General features: G+C 47.8%; 1 protein-coding gene across 3 annotated transcripts; it reads left to right on the top strand.

Annotated features, from left to right (window-relative positions):
• The first annotated feature begins 4370 nt into the window (after positions 1-4370).
• On the top strand, positions 4371-17743 carry LOC119938312 (MYC binding protein). 3 transcript variants are annotated; one of them, XM_038758102.1, is made up of 5 exons: positions 4371-4386; positions 7218-7290; positions 15448-15496; positions 15835-15964; positions 17545-17743. In XM_038758102.1, the coding sequence occupies exons 1-5, from the start codon at positions 4372-4374 to the stop codon at positions 17587-17589; spliced, it is 312 nt and encodes a 103-aa protein (XP_038614030.1). In that variant the 5' UTR covers position 4371; the 3' UTR covers positions 17590-17743. The 3 variants fall into 3 exon arrangements, with proteins under 3 accessions (XP_038614030.1, XP_038614031.1, XP_038614029.1); XM_038758103.1 differs by lacking the exon at positions 4371-4386 and adding an exon at positions 6023-6052; XM_038758101.1 differs by lacking the exon at positions 4371-4386 and adding an exon at positions 6959-7068.
• The last annotated feature ends 5080 nt before the right edge of the window (positions 17744-22823 follow it).

Here is a 22823-nt window from a genome sequence, read left to right on the forward strand (position 1 = left end):
ACGGCTGCTACTCTTTCGGCACGTTACCGAACGCTGATCCAGAAGGCGCCTCGTGGGTACGTCCAGCACTAAATGAAGGACTTTTGAAACAGTGAAGGCAACTAACTGTAGTTTAGACAAGCTTCTTAGGAGGACTTAGCCGCGTTTTCCACTTGAGCCCATGGTGATTTTCGATCCAAGAGGAATGATGTTTCCAAAATCAAATAATCTCAGGAAGCTCATGCTCTTTATTTGATACGGATCAAAACATCCCACTTAGAAACTGAAATGGACTAGAGCTTCCCACAGCCATCCCTTTGGGAGACTATGGATTTGTCAGGATGTACTGATCTAAAGTATAATTTCCCTCTTCGGTTGTATTTTGGACCAATTCGATTATTCTAGCGGAGCTTTTCTAAAAAACCCTCTAACATATAGAATATTTCTAGGTTCTCAAACCCCACCTACATGTTCTTGCTCATCTTTTACAGTCCCACCTCCTCCTTTCCTTTGCTGCACTCTGAAACATCAGATGCCGGGCCTTCTTCCATGTCCTGTGCCTCTGAATTACCCACCCCTTCTCATCTGCAAAGTTCCCTCTCTCTTTTCAATCAGTAACTTCCTCAAAGCTCACCTCTTCAATGACGCCTTCGTAAATTAGCTGGGTTGGTATTTTCACCAAACATCTGCCAAGCAGCTGTCTTTCTGGGATACTTGAGTCAACTCGTGGCGAACCATCAAAAAAAAAAAAAAGAGAACTCTAAAATAGAAAAGTAGAAACAAGGGTGGATATTAAAATTTGGTCCACAGACTGTTCAACACCTGTCATCACCGTGAAATTGGTGTGGGGAGCGTTAAACCAGGAGCCTCCCTCCACACCTCTGTCAGCCGAGCCTGTTGTTGGGTAGGGACCGCCTCTATATGTTGCTGACATACTCCCCAAGCGCTTAGTACAGTGCTCTGCACACAGTAAGTGCACAATAAATATGACTGACTGAATGAATGGACTGGTCATATTCCAACCAAAATGTTGAGCACTGTGGAGCATCCTCTAGACTGTAAGCCTGTTGTGGGCAGGCAACGTGCCTACCAACTCCCTTGTATTCTCCCAACCAAGCGTTTAGTACAGTGCTTTGCACACTGTAAGCACTCGAGAAATACCATGGATTGGTCCCACCCATATTTAATCATTGCACATTTGGCCACAGGGAAAGTTGTGGCATCTTATCAGGACACGCCCATACATTAATCATTGCACGCTTGGCCACAGGCAGAGGCGAGACTCCCTGTCTGTCAGGACGGGTCATGGGTTCTAATCCTGGATCTGCCATATGTTTGCTGTGTGACCCTGGGCAAGGCATTTCACTTCTCTGGGTCTCAGTTACCCCATCTGTAAAACAGGGATTAAGAATGTGAGCCCTATGTGGGGCAGGGATTATGTCCAACCTGATTAACTTTTATCTTTGCCAGTGTTTAGAACTGTGCTTGGCACAAAGTAAGGGCTTAACGAGTACCATTATTATTATTATTATTTATTATTAATAATAATAATAACCCTCCAAGCCTCTACTGTCCCAGAATCCCACCACCACTAACTCATCTTATTCTTCCACCTCCGCGTGGTGACCACACCGCTGTGGCTCCACATCAATCAATCAATGGTATTTATTGAGCGCTTCCTAGGTTCACAGCACTGTATTAAGCGCTTGGGAGAGTACAGTACACCAGAATTAGCAGATACGTTCCCTGCCCACGTGGCTTAGTGGAAAGAGCATCGGGCTTGGGAGTCAGAGGTCGTGGGTTCCAATTCCCACTCTGCCACTTGTCTGCTCTGTGACCTTGGGCAAGCCACTTAACTTCTCTGTGCCTCAGTTACTTCATCTACAAAATGGGGATTAAGACTGTGAGCCCCATGTGGGACAAACTGATGACCTTGTATCTACCCCTTGTCTGCTATGTGACCGTGGGCAAGTCATTTAACTTCTCTGTGCCTCAGTTCCCTCATCTGTAAAACGGGGATGAAGACTGTGAGCCCCACATGGGACAACCTGATTACCTTGTATCTACCCCAGTGCTTAGAACAGTGCTTGGCACATGGTAAGCGCTTAACAAATACCACTATTATTATTATTACCACAGTGCTTAGAACAGTGCTTGGCACATAGTAAGCGCTTAACAAATATGATCATTATTATCATTATTGAGAGCTTACAGTCCAGAGGGGGAGAAAGTAATTAATATGAAAAAATCAGTAATGTGGAATATATGATTTAAAGGTTGGTGGAGAAATTCCCACCCCACAGACCTTGCTAGCTAAGCAAGAGCCAAGAAGCAGCGTGGCTCAGTGGAAAGAGCCCGGGCTTGGGAGTCAGAAGTCATGGGTTCTAATTCCGACAGCCAAATGTCAGCTGTGTGACCTTGGGCAAGTCACTTCACTTCTCTGAGCCTCAGTTCCCTCATCTGTCAAATGGGGATGAAGACTGTGAGCCCCACGTGGGACAACCTGATCACCTTGTATCCCCCCCTCAGCACTTAGAATGGTGCTTTGCACATAGTAAATGCTTAACAAATACCATCATTATTATTATAGTAAGCACTCAACAAATATTATCATTATTATTATAAGAGCTTAATAATAATGATGATGGTATTTGTGTCTCTTTATGTTGCCAACTTGTATTTCCCAAGCGCTTAGTACAGTGCTATACACACAGTAAGCACTCAATACGTACGATTGAATGAATGAATGAAGCACTGTTCTAAGCGTTGGGGAGGATACAAGGTGATCAGGTTGTCCCTCGTGGGGCACACAGACTTCATCCCCATTTGACAGATGAGGTAACTGAGGCCCAGAGAATAATAATAATAATAACGATGGTATTTGTTAAGCGCTTACTATGTGCAAAGCACTGTTCTAAGCGCTGGGTGGGGGATACAAGGTGATCAGCTTGTCCCACGTGGGGCTCACAGTCTTCATCCCCACTTTACAGATGAGGGAACTGAGGCACAGAGAAGTGAAGTGCCTTGCCCAAAGTCACCCCGCTGACAAGTGGCAGAGGCAGGATTAGAACCCATGACCTCTGACACCCAAGCCCGGGCTCTTCCCCTTCTAGACTGTGAGCCCACTGATGGGTAGGGACTGTCTCTATATGTTGCCAACTTGGACTTCCCAAGCTCTTAGTCCAGTGCTCTGCACACAGTAAGTGCTCAATAAACACGATTGATTGATTGATTTTCACTGAGCCACACACGCTGCTTACAGTCCAGCGGGGGAGAAAGTCATTGATACGAAAAAATCAGTAATGTGGAATATATAATTTGAAGGTGGGAGGCGAAATTCCCACCCCACAGGCCTTCCTAGTTAAGCAAGAGCCAGGCCTCGTGTGTGTGGGGGGGCGGACCGGAAGCGGAAGCTGAAGTCGAGGTGGAGGAGCACGTGACAAGGGAACTCCCCTAGGAAAGGGGCCTATCCGCGTCCCCGTTGCCTCGGAAACAGGCCACGCCCCCGGCCGCCCGACCTCGGAAGGCCAAAGTGCGCAGGCGCAGGCGGTGTGGTGCGCATGCGCCCGACCGTCGGCGCCCGGTGAGGAGACTATCAATCATCATCGTCATCAATCGTATTTATTGAGCGCTTACTGTGTGCAGAGCACTGGACTAAGCGCTTGGGAAGTCCAAGTTGGCAACATATAGAGACAGTCCCTACCCAACAGTGGGCTCCCAGTCTAGAAGGGGGAGACAGAGAACAAAACCAAACATACTAACAGAATAAAATAAATAGAATAATGTACAAGTAAAATAAATAAATAAATAAGTAAAATAAATAAAAATAGTAAAATAAATCAATCAATCGTATTTATTGAAAGCTTACTGTGTGCAGAGCACTGTACTAAGCGCTTGGGAAGTACAAGTTGGCAACATATAGAGACAGTCCCTACCCAACAGTGGGCCCACAGTCTAAAAGTCTATCCTGCCGCTCTCCCTCGACGCCGGGATTCCCCGTTATTATGGCTCAGTGCAAAGTGAGGGGGACCCCGCCGCCCTCCCCAAGGGCCCCGGCAGGATAGAGGGTGCCTGAGGCGAGGGACCGTCTCTATATGTTGGCAACTTGTACTTCCCAAGCGCTTACTACAGTGCTGTGCACACAGTAAGCGCTCAATAAATACGATTGAATAAATGAATGAATGAATGAATGAATGGAAGCGAGTTTTAGGGGGCCTAGCCACGTCCCCGTTGCCCCGGCAACAAGGCACGCCCACCGCCGCCCGACCTCGTAAGGCCAAAATGCGCAGGCGCAGGAGGCGTGGTGCGCATGCGCCCGGCCGTCGGCGCCCCATAAGGAGGCGTTCCGTTGGCTCTCCCGCGACGCCGGGACCCCCCCCCCCCACCGTTATTATGGCTCAGTACAAAGTGAGGGGGGCTGGGGTTTTTTGGCGGGGGGCCCGCCGCCCTCCCCAAGGGCCCCGGCAGGATGGAGGGGGTGACGGAGACGGAAGCGAGTTTTCGGGGGGCCTAGCCGCGTCCCCGTTGCCCCGGCAACAAGCCACGCCCACCGCCGCCCGACCTCGTAAGGCCAAAATGCGCAGGCGGCGTGGTGCGCATGCGCCGCCCCGTGAGGAAACTCTCCTGGCGCTCTCCCGCGACGCCGGGACCCCCCCCGTTATTATGGCTCAGTACAAAGTGAGGGGGGATGGGTTTTTTTTTTGGGGGGGGCCCTGCCGACCTCCCCAAGGGCCCCGGAACGATGGAAAGGTGACGGAGGCGGAAGCGAGTTTTCGGGGGGCCTAGCCGCGTCCCCGTTGCCCCGGCAACAAGGCACGCCCACTCCTGCACTAGCCTCGTAAGGCCGAAATGCGCAGGCGGCGTGGTGCGCATGCGCCGCCCCGTGAGGAGACTCTCCTGCAGCTCTCCCGCGACGCCGGGACCGCCCCCCTTTATTATGGCTCAGTACAAAGTGAGGGGGGCTGGGGGTTTTTTTGGGGGGGGACGCCAGAAGGATGGAGGGGTGACGGAGGCGGAAGCAAGTCTTCGGGGGCTAGCCGCGTCCCTGTTACCCCGGCAACAAGCCACGCCCACTTCCGCACCATCCTCGTGAGGTCAAAGTGCGCAGGCGCAGGCGGCGTGGTGCGCTTGCGCCGCCCTGTGAGGAGGGTTTTTTTTTTTTTTTTTTTTTCCTGCCGCTCTCCCGCGATGCCGGGACAGCCCCCCGTTATTATGGCTCAGTACAAAGTGAGGGGGGGATGGGGGGTTTTTTGGGGGGGGACCCCAGAAAGATGGACTGAGCCCCTTCTTTCCTCTCCCCCTCCTCCCCCTCTCCATCCCCCCGTCTTACCTCCTTCCCTTCCCCACAGCACCTGTATATATGTATATATGGTTGTACATATTTATTACTCTATTTATTTATTTATTTATTTATTTATTTTACTTGTACATTTCTATCCTACTTATTTTATTTTGTTGGTATGTTTGGTTCTGTTCTCTGTCTCCCCCTTTTAGACTGTGAGCCCACTGTTGGGTAGGGACTGTCTCTATGTGATGCCAACTTGTACTTCCCAAGCGCTTAGTACAGTGCTCTGCACATAGTAAGCGCTCAATAAATACGATTGATTGATTGATGGAGCGGTGACGGACGCGGAAGCGAGTTTTCGGGGGCTAGCCGCGTCCCCGTTACCCCGGCAACAAGCCACGCCCACTTCCGCACCAGCCTCGTGAGGCCAAAAGGCGCTGGCGCAGGCGAAGTGGTGCGCATGCGCCGCCCCGTGAGGAGACTCTCCTGCAGCTCTCCCGCGACGCCGGGACCCCCCCCGTTATTATGGCTCAGTACAAAGTGAGGAGGGCTGGGGGTTTTTTTGGGGGGGGACCCCCGGAAAGATGGAGGCGGAAGCGAATTTTCGGGGGCCTAGCCGCGTCCCCGTTACCCTGGCAACAAGCCTCGCCCACTTCCGCACCAGCCTCGTGCGGTCAAAGTGCGCAGGCGCAGGCGGTGTGGTGCGCATGCGCCGCCCCGTGAGGAGATTCTCTTGCCGCTCTCCCGCGACGCCGGGACCGCCCCCCAGTTATTATGGCTCAGTACAAAGTGAGGGGGGCTGGGGTTTTTTTTGGGGGGGGGTCCCCCGGAAAGATGGAGGCGGAAGCGAATTTTCGGGGGCCTAGCCGCGTCCCCGTTACCCTGGCAACAAGCCTCGCCCACTTCCGCACCAGCCTCGTGCGGTCAAAGTGCGCAGGCGCGGGCGGCGTGGTGCGCATGCGCCGCCCCGTGAGGAGATTTTCCGGCCGCTCTCCCGCGACGCCGGGACCGCCCCCCGTTATTATGGCTCAGTACAAAGTGAGGGGGGCTGGGGTTTTTTTTTTTTTTTGGGGGGGGACCCCGGAAAGATGGAGGGGTGATGGAGGCGGAAGCGAGTTTTCGGGGGCCTAGCCGCGTCCCCGTTACCCCGGCAACAAGCCTCGCCCACTCCCGCGCAAGCCTCGTGAGGTCAAAGTGCGCAGGCGGCGTGGTGCGCATGCGCCGCCCCGTGAGGCGACTCTCCTGCCGCTCTTCCGCGACGCCGGGACCCCCCTGTTATTATGGCTCAGTAAAAAGTGAGGGGGGCTGGGGTTTTTTTTTGAGGGGGACCCCCGGAAAGATGGAGGCGGAAGCGAGTTTTCGGGGGCCTAGCCGCGTCCCTGTTACCCCGGCAACAAGCCACGCCCACTTCCGCACCAGCCTCGTGCGGCCAAAAGGCGCAGGCGCCGGCGGCGTGGTGCGCATGCGCCGCCCCGTGAGGAGATTTTCCCGCCGCTCTCCCGCGACGCTGGGACCGCCCCCCGTTATTATGGCTCAGTACAAAGTGAGGGGGGCTGGGGGTTTTTTTTTGGGGGGGGGACCCCCGGAAAGATGGAGGGGTGACGGAGGCGGAAGCGAGTTTTCGGGGGCCTAGCCGCGTCCCCGTTACCCTGGCAACAAGCCTCGCCCACTTCCGCACCAGCCTCGTGCGGTCAAAGTGCGCAGGCGCAGGCGGCGTGGTGCGCATGCGCCGCCCCGTGAGGCGATTTTCCTGCCGCTCTCCCGCGACGCCGGGACCGCCCCCCGTTATTATGGCTCAGTACAAAGTGAGGGGGGGGTGGGGGGTTTTTTTTGGTGGGGGGGGGACCCCCGGAAAGATGGAGGGGTGACGGAGGCGGAAGCGAGTTTTCGGGGTGCGGCGAGTGGAGGGGCTCCGGCGTGAGGCCGCGCTTTTGACCCGCCGTGTTTTCCTCAGGCGGCCGACTCGAAGCGGGAGCAGTTCCGGAGGTACCTGGAGAAGTCGGGGGTGCTCGACTCGCTCACCAAGGGTGAGGGGAAAACCGGCCCGGGAACCGTCCTATTTATTCCTCTGTTTATCTGTACATATTTACTCCATTTATTTCATTTTGTTAATATGTTTTTTTTTGTGGTCCGCCTCCCCCTTCTAATGATGGCTTTTAGTAAGCGCTTACTATGTGCAAAGCACTGTTCTAAGCCCTGAGGGGGGGATACAAGGTGATCAGGTTGTCCCACTGGGGGCTAGTCAATCAATCAATCAATCAATCGTATTGAGCGCTTCCTGTGTGCAGAGCACTGTAGTAAGCGCTTGGGAAGTCCAAGTTCGGCAACGTATAGAGACAGTCCCCACCCAACAGTGGGCTCACAGTCTAAAAGGGGGAGACAATCAATCAGTCAATCAATCGTACTTATTGAGCGCTTCCTGTGTGCAGAGCACTGGACTAAGCGCTTGGGAAGTACAAGTTGGCAACGTATAGAGACAGCCCCCACCCAACAGTGGGCTCACAGTCTAAAATGGGGAGACAATCAATCAATCGTATTGAGCGCTTACTGTGTGCAGAGCACTGTACTAAGCGCTTGGGAAGTACAAGTTGGCAATGTATAGAGACAGTCCCTTCCCAACAGTGGGCTCACAGTCTAAAAGGGGGAGACAATCAATCAATCAGTCGTATTTATTGAGCGCTTCCTGTGTGCAGAGCACTGTACTAAACGCTTGGGAAGTACAAGTTGGCAACGTATAGAGACAGTCCCTACCCAACAGTGGGCTCACAGTCTAAAAGGGGGAGACAATCAATCAATCAATCGTATTTATTGAGCGCTTCCTGTGTGCAGAGCACTGGACTAAGCGCTTGGGAAGTACAAGTTGGCAACATATAGAGACAGTCCCCACCCAGCAGTGGGCTCACAGTCTAAAAGGGGGAGACAATCAATCAATCAATCAATCGTATTTATTGAGCGCTTACTGTGTGCAGAGCACTGTACTAAGCGCTTGGGAAGTACAAGTTGGCAACGTATAGAGACAGTCCCTACCCAACAGTGGGCTCACAGTCTAAAAGGGGGAGGCAGAGAACAAAACCAAACATACTAACAAAATAAAATAAATAGAATAGATATGTACACGTAAAATAAGTATATAAATAGAGTAATAAATATGTACAAACATATATATATATATATATACAGGTGCTGTCGGGAAGGGAAGGAGGTAAGATGGGGGATGGGGGGGCGAGGGGGAGAGGAAGGAAGGGGCTGCTGTGTGACCTTGGACAAGTCACTTCACTTCCCTGAGCTTCACTTACCACATCTGTGAAATGGGGATTAAGACTGTGAGCCCCACGTTGGACAATCTCATCACCTTGTATTCCACCCCCAGCGCTTAGAACAGTGCTTTGCACATAGTAAGCGCTTAACAAATACCATTATTATTATTATTTTTTTAAGCGCTTTACTATGTGCGCTGTTCTAAGCGCTGGGGGGATACCAGGTGATCAGGTTGTTGCAGTGGGGGCTAAGCGCTTACTATGTGCAAAGCACTGTTCTAAGCGCTGGGGGGGATACTAGGTGATCAGGTTGTCCCACTGGGGGCTCACAGTCTCCATCCCCATTTTACAGATGAGGGAACTGAGGCCCAGAGAAGTTGTGAGTCGCCCCAAGTCACCCAGCTGACAATTGGCAGAGCTGGGATTTGAACCCATGACCTCTGACTCCAAAGCCCGGGCTCTTTCCGCTGAGCCACGCTGCTTCTCGAGAAGCACTCTGCTTCTTACTTCTAGACTGTGAGCCTGCTGTTGGGTAGGGACCGTCTCTAGATGTTGCCAACTTGGACTTCCCAAGCGCTTAGTCCAGTACTCTGCACACAGGAAGCGCTCAATAGATACGATTGAATGAGTGAATGAATGACCGCCTCTCTATGTTGCCAACTTGGACTTCCCAAGCGCTTAGTCCAGTGCTGTGCACACAGTAAGCGCTCAATAAATACGATTGATTGAATGAATGAATTACTCTATTTATTTACTTGTACATATTCTATTCACTTTATTTGGTTTATATGTTTTGTTTTGTTGTCTGTCTCCCCCTTCTAGACTGTGAGCCTGCTGTTGGGTAGGGGCCGTCTCTATTGTACTTCTCAAGCGCGTAGTCCAGTGCTCTGCACACAGTAAGCGCTCAATAAATACGATTGAATGAATGAATGAATTACTCTATTTATTCATTTATTTATTTTACTTGTACATATTTATTCTATTTATTTTGTTTGGTTTATATGTTTTGTCTTGTTGTCCGTCTCCCCCTTCTAGACTGTGAGCCCACTGTAGGGTAGGGACAGTTTCTAGATGTTGCCAACTTGGACTTTCCAAACGCTTAGTCCAGTACTCTGCACACAGTAAGCACTCAATAAATACGAATGAATGAATTAATTAATTACTCTATTTATTTTACTTATTCATATTAATCTGTTTATTTTATTTGGTTTATATGTTTTGTTTTGTTGACCGTTTCCCCCTACTAGACTGTGAGCCCGCTCTTGGGTAGGGACAGTCTCTATTGTACTTCCCAAGCGCTTAGTCTAGTGCTCTGCACACAGTAAGCACTCAATAAATACGATTGAATGAATGAATTACTCTATTTTACTTGTACATATTTATTCTATTTTATTTGGTTTATATGTTTTGTTTTGTCTGTCCCCCCCTTCTAGACTGTGAGCCCACTGTTGGGTAGGGACCGTCTCTATATGTTGCCAACTTGTACTTCCCAAGTGCTTAGTACAGTGCTCTGCACACAGTAAGCGCTCAATAAATACGAATGAATGAATGAATAATCAGGTTGACCCTCGTGGGGCTCACAGTCTTCATCCCCATTTTGCAGATGAGGGAACTGAGACCTTCCCAGACTGAGCCCCCTTTTTCCTCTCCCCAACGCCCCCCTCTGCCCTACCTCCTTCCCCTCCCCACAGCCCTTGTCTATATTTGTACAGATTTATTACTCTATTTATTTTACTAGGACATATTTACTGCTTTGTTTATTTTTTAATGATGTGCCTATAGCTTTAATTAATAATAATAATAATAATGTTGTTATTTGTTAAGCGCTTACTATGTGCAAAGCACTGTTCTGAGCGCTGGGGGGGGGGAATACAAGGTGATCAGGTTGTCCCACGTGGGGCTCACAGTCTTAATCCCCGTTTTACAGATGAGGGAACAGGCAAAGAGAAGTTGTTACTTGCCCAAGGTTGCACAGCTGACAGTTGATGGAGTCAGGATTTGAACCCATGCCTGTGCTCTTCCCATTGAGCTTATTCTCACAGTTTTGACACTTGTCTACGTGCTTTGTTTTGCTGTCCGTCTCCCACTTCTAGACTGTGAGCCCGTTGTTGGGTAGGGACCGTCTCTATATGTTGCCGGCTTGGACTTCCCAAGCATTTAGTCCAGGGCTCTGCACACAGTAAGCGCTCAGTAAATACGATTGAATGAATGAATGAAAGTGGCTTGCCCAAGGTGTCACAGCTGACAAGTGGTGGAGCTGGGATTCGAACCCATGACCTGTGACACCCAAGCCCGGGTTCTTGCCACTGAGTCAAGCTGCTTTCTAATCACTCCCCCCCCCGCCCTCCCCCTTCCCCTCCCTGCAGCACTTGTGTCTATCTGTACATATTTATTACTCTATTTTATTAAAGATGTGTTAATGTGTTTATTAATGATGTGATGTGTTTCATTAATGATCTGTTTGATGGTATTGACACCTGCCCACTTACTTTGTGGTCTGTCTCCCCCCCCCTTCATCATCATCATCATCAATTGTATTTATTGAGTGCTTCTTATGTGCAGAGCACTGTACTAAGCTCTTGGGAAGTACAAATTGGCAACATATAGACTTTCTAGACTTTCTAGACTTTCCCCCTTTCTAGACTGGGAGCCCGTTGTTGGGTAGGGACTGTCTCTACCTGTTGCAGAATTGCAATAATAATTATAATAATAATGGCACTTTTTTATAGCATTTATTAAGTGCTTACTATGTGCAAAGCACGGTTCTAAGCACTGGGGAGGTTACAAGGTGATCAGGTTGTCCCACGGGGGGCTCACGGTCTTCATCCCCATTTTACAGATGAGGTAACTGAGGCCCAGGGAAGTGAAGTGACTTGCCCAAAGTCACACAGCTGACAAGTAGCGGAGCCGGGATTTGAACCCATGATTGTGGTCTGTCTCCCTTCCCCTTCTAGACTGGGAGCCCGTTGTTGGGTCGGGACTGTCTCTACCTGTTGCCGAATTGTAGTAATAATAATAATAATAATAATAATGATGGCATTTATTCATTCATTCAGTCATATTGAGTGCTTACTGTGAGCAGAGCACTGTACTAAGCACTTGGGTAGTACAAGTTGGCAACATATAGAGATGGTCCCTTCCCAACAACGGGCTCACATTCTAGTCACAGTCACTTATAATAATAATAATAATGATAATAATAATAATGTTGGCATTTGTTAAGTGCTTACTATGTGCAAAGCACTGTTCTAAGCGCTGGGGGGGATACAAAGGGATCAGGTTGTCCCACGTGGGGCTCACAGTCTGAATCCCCATTTTACAGATGAGGGAACTGGGAGCGCTTAGTACAGTGCTCTGCACACGGGAAGTGCTCAATAAATACGATTGGATGAATAAATGAATCTATAATTTTATGTATCTGTTTTGATGGTGTTGAGGCCTGTCTCCTTGTTTTGTGTTGTCTGTTTCCCCCTTCTAGACTGTGAGCCCGTTGTTGGGTAGGGACCGTCTCTATATGTTGCTGAATTGTACTTTCCAAGCGCTTAGTCCAGTGCTCTGCACACATTAATCGCTCAGTAAATACGATTGAATGAATGAATCTATAATTCTTTTGATCTATGTTGATGGCATTGAGGCCTGTCTCCTTATTTTGTCGTCTGTCTCCCACAGTCCTAGACTGTGAGCCTGTTGTTGGGTAGGGACTGTCTTTGTTGCCGAATTGTACTTTCCAAACGTTTAGTCCAGTGCTCTGCACACAGTAAGAGCTCAATAAATACGATTGAGTGAATGAACCTATAATTCTGTTGATCTATTTTGATGGTATTGAAATCTGTCCACTTGTTTTGTTGTCTGTCTCTCCCTTGTAGTCTGTGAGCCCGTTGTTGGATAGGGATTGTCTCTATCTGTGGCCGAATTGTACTTCCCAAGCGCTTAGTCCAATGCTGTGCACACAGTAAGCGCTCAATAAATGTGAATGAATGACCCCTGTCCCACCACCGGCTAGCCCGATTCTTGTCACCACCCCTCACCTGCCCACCTGCAAGTTGCCATAGCTTTGTGGCAGGGAAAATTACAGGAGTAACTTGAATTACTCCTGGAATTTCAGGAGTGCGGTTCCGCTACAGGTCGTACAGGCTGAAAACTGTTTTAAAAGGGTATTTATTAAGTGCTTACTATGTGCCGGGCACTGTACTAAGTGCTGGAGTGGATAATAATAATAATAATGCATGGAACTGTTCTGGGAAAATTATAGGAGTAACTTGAAGTACTTCTTGAATTTCAGGAGTTAGGTTGCGCTACAGGTTGGACATGCTGAAAACTTTTTAAAAATAGTATATGTTAAGCGCTTACTATGCGCCAGGCACTGTACTAAGCCTTGAGTGGATAATAATAATAATAGTGGTATTTAAGCACATACTATGCGCCAGACACTGTACCAAGCCCTGGAGTGGATAATAGCAATTATGGTATTTAAGAGCTTACTATGCACTGGTCACTGTATTAATTCATTCAGTCATATTTATTGAGCACTTACTGTGTGCAGAGTACTGTACTAAGCGCTTTCGGCAACAGAGACAATTCCTACCCAACAACGGGCTCACAGTCTCGAAGGGAGAGACAGACAACAAAACAAAACGAGTAGACAGGCATCGACAGCATAATAGTTGAATTATCCACTAAGTGCTGGAGTGGATAATAATAATAATTATGGTATTTAAGTGCTTACTCTGAGCCAGGCACTGTACTAAGCACTGGACTGGATAATAATAATTATGGTATTTAAGTGCTTACTCTGAGCCAGGCACTGTACTAAGCACTGGACTGGATAATAATAATTATGGTATTTAAGTGCTTACTATGTGCCAGGCACTGTACTAAGCACTGAGTTAGATACAAGCTAGTGAAGGTGGACACAGTCCTTGTCCTACATGGGGCTCACCGTCTTAATCCCCATTTTATAGATGAGGTAACTGAGGCCTAGAGAAGTGGAGTGACCTTCCCCCGGTCAAATAGAAGACAAGTGCCGGATGTAATGGTACTTATTGAGTGCTTACCGTATACACAACACTGTACTGAGCATGTGTGTAAATACAATCGAACAGAGTCGATAGATGCGATACAGCCATGTGAAATAATAATTGTGGTACTTGTTAGGCGCTTACCCAAGCTTGGTTTCGCTGACCATCTCCTGGTTCTCCAGTTATCTCTCTGGCCGTTCGTTCTCAGTCTCCTTCGTGGGCTCCTCTGCTTCCCACCCCCTAACTGTTGGGGGGAAGGGTCCCTCAAAGTTTAGTTCTGGGTCCCCTTCTATTCTCCATTCACACCCTTTCCTTGAAGGACTCATTCACTCCCATGGCTTCAACTACCACCTCTTTGCGGGTGATACCCAGATCTCCATCTCCAGCCCTGATTTCTGTCCCTCTCGGCAGTCTCACACTTCCACCTGCCTTCAAGACATCTCTTCGTGGATGTTCTCCCATCACCTCAAGCTTAACACGACCCAAACAGAACTCATCTTCCCACCCAAACCCCTTCCTCCCCTGTCTTTTCCATCACCGTAGATGACACCACCATCCTTCCTGTTTTAGAAGCCCGTAACCTTGGCGTTATCCTTGACTCCCCTCTCTCGTTCAATAATCCATCACTAAATCCCGTCGGTCCCACCTTCACAACGTCACAGAAATCCGTCCTTTCCTCGCCATTGTGTCAGAACAATCACTCATCCTATCCTGCCACTGCATCAGCCTCCTTGTTGGCCTCCCAGCCTCCTGTCTCACCCCACTCCAGACCCTACTTCACTCTGCCGCCCAGGTTATTTTTCTACAAAAACGTTCAGGATGTGTTTCCCTACTCCTCAAAAAACTCCAGTGGTTGCTCATCCACCTCCGCATCAAACAAAAACTCCTCACCATTGGCTTTAAAACATGTAATTACCTTGCCCCTCCTACCTCACCTTGCATCTCTCCTACCACAACCCAGCCTTCTCACTAGATGCCTCGATCTTGTCTTTCTGGCCGCCGATCCCTCTTCTCCCATTCCCTTCTGTGCCATCTGACTTGCTCCCTTTGTTCATTCCCCCCTCCCAGCCCCACAGCACTTATCCATATAAATAAATACAGATATGTACATTCAGACACTCTTAATAAATTACAGATATGTACATGTCTATCTCCCCTCCTCTAGCCTGTAAGCTCGTTGTGGGCAGGGAACGTCTGTTTACTGTTGTACTCTCCCAAGCTCTTAGTAAGGTGCTCTGCACAGAGTAAGTGTTCAGTAGATATGATTGAATGAATGGTCCTGACCTAGTACAGTGGGCAGTTTTCCAGAGTGTGAAGAGGTGGAGGCCCTCAGGTGCTCTCAAGTCCTGCTCAATTACCCTGACTCAACTGTGAACACAACAATTCTGCTCTGGGGCCACTGTTGGAAACAAAATTCGGGACTAGATGGGCCATTTGTTTTGACCCAGAATGTGGAGTCTGTTCTTTTGCGGCCACTTTCACCTGAAAGTTATAATTAATTTTTTTTAATAGAGCCTTTTTGTAGATAAAGTGATGTCCCCCTCCCCCCCCCAACCTTTGTATCTTCAAAAAAAGGCAAGCAGTTTCTGAGTTGGCCCAGGGGAGGCTGTTTTGCAGTTTAACAAATGTCACTTCAGTTCTGTTCCATGTGTGTCCAAAGAGGTTATGAGACTTAATACTAGTTGCTTATAATCAATTAACCAAGGAACTGTTTTTAACTTCTGAGCCTAGAAATGTCACTTTGTAGTAGTTTCTTAACGTTTCTAGTGTGAGCCAAATTCTTAAATAATTTTTGAAGTTTTTAACTCCAACAACTCCCAGTAATTCTTAAAATGAATCATTGTAGCTAATGCTTTAACTGTTCAACTTTATCGTAAACCTGAATTTTGCTTATTTTACATTTTCACAGTATTGGTAGCCCTCTATGAAGAACCAGAGAAACCAAATAGTGCATTGGAGTATCCTTTTCACTCAGCAATTGAAATTTCTATAATGATTTCTTCCCAGAAAGTAACCTCTTGAGAGATGAGAAGAAAAAGTATTTACCTTTGAATTAGTCACACTTTTTCTGAAGTGGATTTCCCAGATAGGTTGAAATCCATGTCCAAATACAGTAGATTGCTTTCTAAAAATTGTTTAGGTTTAAAAATCAAAACTGGTTTCGTGCCCTCACAAATCTCTGCGTGGCTTTGAAGGATGAGGGCAAATTTTGTAAAAGGATGATATTTGCAATATGGGCTTTTCCCTGCAACTTCTGCAACATTTTAAGGAATAAATATCCTTAACCTCTTATTAGTTTTCTAAAGCATCATTTAGGAGCTGCAATTCCAGAAAATCCAGAAATAGAGTCAATTCGCCTTGAACTTGCAGAAATGAAGGAGAAATATGAAGCTGTTCTAGAAGAAAATAAAAAACTAAAAACAAAGGTAAAAGGTTTTTTTAAAACATTCCAGATTAAAATTCTTTCCCTCTCATAATCTGCATAAAGGAAAATGTACAGCTGTAATTAACAATAATGTCCAAAGTGCGCTGGTAGAGGTAACTCGTAAATATTTATTCAAGTCAAGGACCTTGTTTAGATAGGTGAGATTAGGTCATAAATACTTAAAGGACCAAAAGGTTTAAGATAACTTCTTTTGGGTGATTCTTGTAGGAAACGTCTCATTGATCATTTTATAAGTGACAGTTATTGCGGAATGTATTTTTAATAAAAATCAACATCTTAAAAATCTTAACCTTAACCCATAAATGTGTTTCCCCTCTTAAAGGTACAGCTTGGAATTAAATACTCTTGTCGGTAGCCATTAACCCCAAACTAGGCCCTTTATTCCAACAACCGGAAATCAAGAGTTTCAGAGTACACCCAGTTCTGCCCACAACATACACTTTTATTACCCAATTTGGATCTAACACGATGGAAGAATTAGGGAACGATCTTCTCACAACATGTGTCTGTTCTGGTACCAACACTCCACAAGTTGCCAGATTCAAGGTAGGAAGAACCTTACTTAGAGAAGCAGCGTGGCTCAGTGGAAAGAGCCCGGGCTTTGGAGTCAGAGGTCATGGGTTCGAATCGTGACTCCACCACATGTCTGCAGTGTGACCATGGGCAAGTCACTTAACTTCTCTGAGCCTGTTACCTCATCTGTAAAATGGGGATTAAGACTGTGAGCCTCACATGGGACAACCTGATCACCTTGTAACCTCCCCAGCGCTTAGAACAGTGCTTTGCACATAGTAAGCGCTTAATAAATGCCATTATAAAGAACAGTCATGCTCCTGCTCGTGGCCTAAATCAAGGTGGCATGCTTTCCCTGCCCCTGCCTCAGCCTTCCTAGACTGCATCATGTTTTTGCAACTTTTCATCATTTGCTCTAGTAAAATAACCATAAGTGTCCAGGGTGGAAAGCATTTTGCTAATGGTGTATGTAACCTTGATCTAGGAATTCCTATCGAAAAAATGTCCACCCTGGAGGTATCTCTGAGCAATTTATTGTATAATCCATTCATTCTCATTGAATCAGAGGTTATTATTATGGGATTTTTTTTCCTCCAAAAAAAACTGTCTAGAGTGGTTTGAAAGTCAGTCGTTTTTGAGCTCTTACTGTGCAGAGCACTATACTAAGCAGTTGGGAGAGTACAATATAACAGACATAGTCCCTGCGCTTAGTACAGTGCTCTGCACACAGCGCTCAATAAATATGATAGAATGAATGAAGGAATGCCCACAATGAGCTTACAGTCCAGCGGGAAAGTGAAATGTTCCTTTTAACAACCAGAAATATGTTCTGAACTGTAAGCTTCCTATGGGCCGAGATCAGACCTACATAATGCTTAGTCTAGTCCTTCGCACACAGTAAGGACTCAGTGAATACCATTGATTGTTTCCGGCTTCTAACTTGAATTCAGTAAGCTCGTTTCAATCGCTTGTCATCAATTGTATTTGCTGCTTCTTTTGTTTTGGCTTAAAATAATTCACCAAAGCCTCCTCTCTTTACCCCCACAGCTTGCTCAATACGAACCACCTCAGGAAGAGAAGCGAGCGGAATAGTTTTCCCACTTGAACCTTTGCTGTAAAGGGTCTTTTGTGACCTGCATAGTTTGTATAGTACGTAATCAGTTTTCCTGGATGGAGTCTGTTGGACCATTCAACATGCTAAATTCATTTACCGCATTAAAGTTATAAAAAGGGTTAAGAATTATGACATAACGTTTTTGTCCGTTCTTAAAATAGGATAGTTAGTTTTAAGAATCCTTCTTGCGTCCATCAGTTTTAAATTGGCCGGTCTTAATCCACACTAGTCATGATTACATGGAAATTTTATATTAACCAAGTAAGAATTAGCACAGAACTGACCCTTGGCCAACCCAGCCTGTTAATTCTATTGTAATTTCCTCTCTAAAGGAAGATAACACTTGTTAAATCAGGATTTACAGGGAACATAATCAGAAGACAGCCAGTGTCCTTGTGCAAGGATTGCCACATCCATCACTCTGGTCAGCTGTTCCAGCACGTGCTGGTTTAAAAAAAAAATTTTTTTTTCTACCCCAAATAACTCTGTGTGTCGTACTTTGATTTTGGTTTGAACTCTACCCCTACCGTTGACTGATACTAAACAGCCACAATATCTAGATCTCCAAGGATGCACACACCACTCTGATCTGTAGAATCTGTTTAAAACGCCCACGGGCTTATTCCCTTTTTGTTTTGTGCCCGGTAGCTTATTACCGTGCCTGTAATGGTGAGACGGTACTACCACACAAAGCAGCAGTTGAGCCTGCGTCAAAGAAATTGCGGCGTGTGGAAAATAGGAGACCTTGGAAAATGACCTCCTCTTGGCCTTTGGATATTAAGGAAGCTTGTGCATCAGTGTTTCCTTGTGGCAACTGAAGCTTTGACCTTGGGCATCCCTTTCAGGGAACGTCATTCCCCTCGGTTAAGAAATGAAATGGGTACACTTAGTGGTTAGAGCACGGGCCTAGGAATGGAAAGGAGTTGAGTTCTAGTCCTGGCTCTGCCACTTGTCTGCTGTGTGACCTTGGTCGAGTCACTTCATTTCTCTGGGCCTCAGTTACCTCATCTGTAAAATGGGGATTACGACTGTGAGCCCCGTGTGGGACGTGGACTGTGTCCAACCTGAGAACCTGCCCCAGAACAGTGCCTGGCACACAGTAAGTGCGTAAAAAATACCATAAAAAACCCCAAACCTCGTCACTGTAACCACAAAGCTAGAATGGGTGTTTTCCAAAATAGCGGGAGAAAGTGCTTTCCCATTTCATTCCTTGCCTGCTTATACAGATAACACAGTGCTGTTGGGTAGGGACCATCTCTATATGTTGCCAAGTTGTACTTCCCAAGCGCTTAGTACAGTGCCCTGCACACAGTAAGCACTCAATAAATACGATTGAATGAATGAATGAATGCATAGTAAGCGCTTAACAAATACCATCATTATGTGAGCCCAGTGTTGGGTAGGGACCGTCTCTGTATGTTGCCGACTTGTACTTCAATCAATCAATCAATCAATCGTATTGAGCGCTTAATGTGTGCAGAGCACTGTACTAAGCGCTTGGGAAGTACCAAGCGCTTAGTACAGTGCCCTGCACACAGTAAGCGCTCAAATAGAGAAGCAGCGTGGCTCAGTGGGGAGTCAGAGGTCATGGGTTCTAATCCCGGCTCCCCCACGTCTGCTCTGTGACCTTGGACAAGACACTTCATTTCTCTGAGCCTCAGTTCCCTCATCTGTAAAATGGGGATGAAGAATGTGAGCCCCACATGAGACAACCTGATCACCTTGTATCCCCCCCAGGGCTTAGAACAGTGCTTCGCACAGAGTAAGCGCTTAACAAATGCCATCATTATTATTATTAAAAACGACTGAATGAATCTGCCACTTGTCTGCCGTGTGACTTTGGGCCAGTCACTTAACTTCTCTAAGCCTCGGTTCCCTCGTCTGTAAAATGGGGATGAAGACTCTGAGCCCCCCGTGGGACAACCTGATCACCTTGGATCCCCCCCCCCCAGGGCTTAGAATGCTTAGAACAGTGCTTCGCACAAAGTGCTTAAAAATACCATCATTATTATTATTAAAAACAGTTGAATGAATCTGCCACTTGTCTGCCATTTGACTTTGGGCAAGTCACTTAACTTCTCTGAGCCTCGGTTCCCTCATCTGAAAAATGGGAATGAAGACTCTGAGCCCCCCGTGGGACAACCTGATCACCTTGGATCCCCCCCAGCGCCTAGAACAGTGCTTCGCACAGAGTAAGTGCTTAAAAATCCCATCATTATTATTATTAAAAACGATCGAAAGAATCCGGCCCTTGTCTGCCGTGTGACTTTGGGCAAGTCACTTAACTTCTCTGAGCCTCAGTTCCCTCATCTATAAAACGGGGATGAATTCTCCCTGTGGGACAACCTGATCACCTTGGATCCCCCCCAGTGCTTAGGACAGTGCTTTGCACAGAGTAAGTGCTTAAAAATGCCATCGTTATTATTATTAAAAATGATTGAAAGAATCCGGCCCTTGTCTGCCGGGTGACTTTGGGCAAGTCACGTAACTTCTCTGAGCCTCAGTTCCCTCATCTGTAAAATGGGGATGAATTCTCCCTGTGGGACAACCTGATCACCTTGGATCCCCCCCAGAACAGTGCTTCGCACAGAGTAAGTGCCTAAAAATGCCATTATTATTGTTAGTAGTAATAAATACAACAAATGCCATCATTATTATTATTAAATACGATCGGATGATAACAGGCCAATGCTTTTCTCCTCCTGTGGGGCTGAAAGGAGAGATTGTAAGAAGAAAAATGGCTTCAGGCGGAGCATGCTGCTGGGGGAAAGATGGTGAGGGCACGTCCAGGGGGCTGGAAGGTGGGCAGGGAAGCATTTAGGGCCGAGGGCACCTGGTGAGCATGTGAGACGTTGACAAGAGGGGCTGCCAGGGCGACAAGAAGCAGCGTGGCTCAGTGGAAAGAGCATGGGCTTTGGAGTCAGAGGTCATGGGTTCGAATCCCACCTCCGCCACATGTCTGCTATGTGACCTTGGGCAAGTCACTTCACTTCTCGGAGTCTCAGTTCCCTCATCTGTAAAATGGGGATGATGACTGTGAGCCCCACGCGGGACAACCTGATCACCGTGTATCCCCCCGGCGCTTAGAACAGTGCTTTGCACATAGTAAGCGCTTAACAAATGCCATTATTATTCTTCTAGACTGTGAGACCACTGTTGGGTAGGGACCTTCTCTATATGTTGCCAACTTGTGCTTCCCAAGCGCTTAGTACAGTGCTCTGCACACAGTAAGCGCTTAACAAATGCCATTATTATTCTAGACTGTGAGCCCACTGCTGGGTAGGGACCGTCTCTATATGTTGCTGGCTTGTACTTCCCAAGCACTTAGTCCAGTGCTCTGCACACAGTAAGTGCTCAATAAATACGATTGAATGAATGAATGAATCTAGGTTTAATTCTATTTGTTCTGAAGATTTCCCGAGCGCTTAGTCCACTGCTCTGAAGCAGCGTGGCTCAGTGGAAAGAGCCCGGGCTTTGGAGTCAGACGTCATGGGTTCAAATCCCGGCTCTGCCAATTGTCAGCTGGGTGACTTTGGGCAAGTCACTTCACTTCTCTGGGCCTCAGTTCCCTCATCTGGAAAATGGGGATGAAGACTGGGAGCCCCCCGTGGGACAACCTGATCACCTTGGAACCTCCCCAGCGCTTAGAGCCCCTTCCTTCCTCTCCCCCTCGTCCCCCTCTCCATCCCCCCGTCTTACCTCCTTCCCTTCCCCACAGCACCTGTATACATGTATATATGTTTGTACATATTTATTACTCCATTTATTTTACTTGTACATATCTATTCTATTTATTTTATTTTGTCAGTATGTTTGGTTTTGTTCTGTCTCCCCCTTTTTAGACTGTGAGCCCACTGTTGGGTAGGGACCGTCTCTAGATGTTGCCAACTTGGACTTCCCAAGCGCTTAGTCCAGTGCTCTGCACACAGTAAGCGCTCAATAAATACGATTGATTGATTGATTGATTGAATAAATACGATTGATTGATTGATTGATTGATTTGTTCTCTGTCTCCCCCTTTTTAGACTGTGAGCCCACTGTTGGGTAGGGACCGTCTCTAGATGTCGCCAACTTGGACTTCCCAAGCGCTTAGTCCAGCGCTCCGCACACAGTAAGCGCTCAATAAATACGATTGATTGATTGATTGATTGATTCTCTGTGCCTCAGTTCCCTCATCTGGAAAATGGGGATGAAGCCTGTGAGCCCCCCGTGGGACCACCTGATCACCTTGGAACCTCCCCAGCGCTTAGAGCAGTGCTTGGCCCGTAGTAAGCGCTTAATAAATGCCATCATCAGTAAGCGCTCAATCAATAGGATTGAATGAATGAATGAGCGAGGGAAAATACGAGCGAACGAATGAGTGAATGAGGGGGCGAGCGAACGAACGAACGAACGAACGAACGAACGAACGAACGAACGAACGAACGAACGAACGAACGAACGAACGAACGAACGAACGAACGAACGAACGAACGAACGAACGAACGTATGAATGAATGAATGAATGAGGGGGCGTGTCCTCGGCAGGCTGAGGAGCGGATTGGTCCGGCAGTTTCGCCTCCAATACGATCGAACGAATGAATGAATGAGGGGGCGTGTCAACGAACGAACGAACGAACGTATGAATGAATGAATGAATGAATGAATGAGGGGGCGTGTCCTCGGCAGGCTGAGGAGCGGATTGGTCCGGCAGTTTCGCCTCCAATACGATCGAACGAATGAATGAATGAGGGGGCGTGTCAACGAATGAACGAACGAACGTATGAATAAATAAATGAATGAATGAATGAATGAATGAATGAGGGGGCGTGTCCTCGGCAGGCTGAGGAGCGGATTGGTCCGGCAGTTTCGCCTCCAATACGATCGAACGAATGAATGAATGAGGGAGCGTGTCAACGAACGAACGAACGAACGCATGAACGAATGAACGAATGAATGAGTGAATGAGGGGGCGTGTCCTCGGCAGGCTGAGGAGCGGATTGGTCCGGCAGTTTCACCTCCCCCCCCGCCCCGCCCCGCGGCTCCGAGTCAGGTGACGCCGGGCACGTGACGCGGCACCACCTACCCTGCTGGCGCGGAGTGGCGGGCGGGCGGGCCAATGAGCGGCGAGGAGGCGGGGAGCGGGCCAATCGGCGCGGGGCGGGGGCGGGCCCGGCCGTCCTGTCAGGGCGAGGGCGGCGGCGGCGGCGGCGGCGGCTGGGGCCGGTCGGGG

Source organism: Tachyglossus aculeatus, chromosome 16 (genome assembly GCF_015852505.1).
Source record: "Tachyglossus aculeatus isolate mTacAcu1 chromosome 16, mTacAcu1.pri, whole genome shotgun sequence".
NCBI classification, from domain to species: Eukaryota; Metazoa; Chordata; class Mammalia; order Monotremata; family Tachyglossidae; genus Tachyglossus; species Tachyglossus aculeatus.

What these genes read in the sequence shown, in the direction of transcription:
- LOC119938312 (XM_038758101.1), top strand. Translation starts at nt 6,988, where the DNA reads ATGCGCCGCCCCGTGAGGCGATTTTCCTGCCGCTCTCCCGCGACGCCG. An exon ending in GCTCGACTCGCTCACCAAGG is followed by an intron (nt 7,291 to 15,447) that starts GTGAGGGGAAAA and finishes ACATTTTCACAG; the next exon opens with TATTGGTAGCCCTCTATGAA. An exon ending in ATAAAAAACTAAAAACAAAG is followed by an intron (nt 15,965 to 17,544) that starts GTAAAAGGTTTT and finishes TTACCCCCACAG; the next exon opens with CTTGCTCAATACGAACCACC.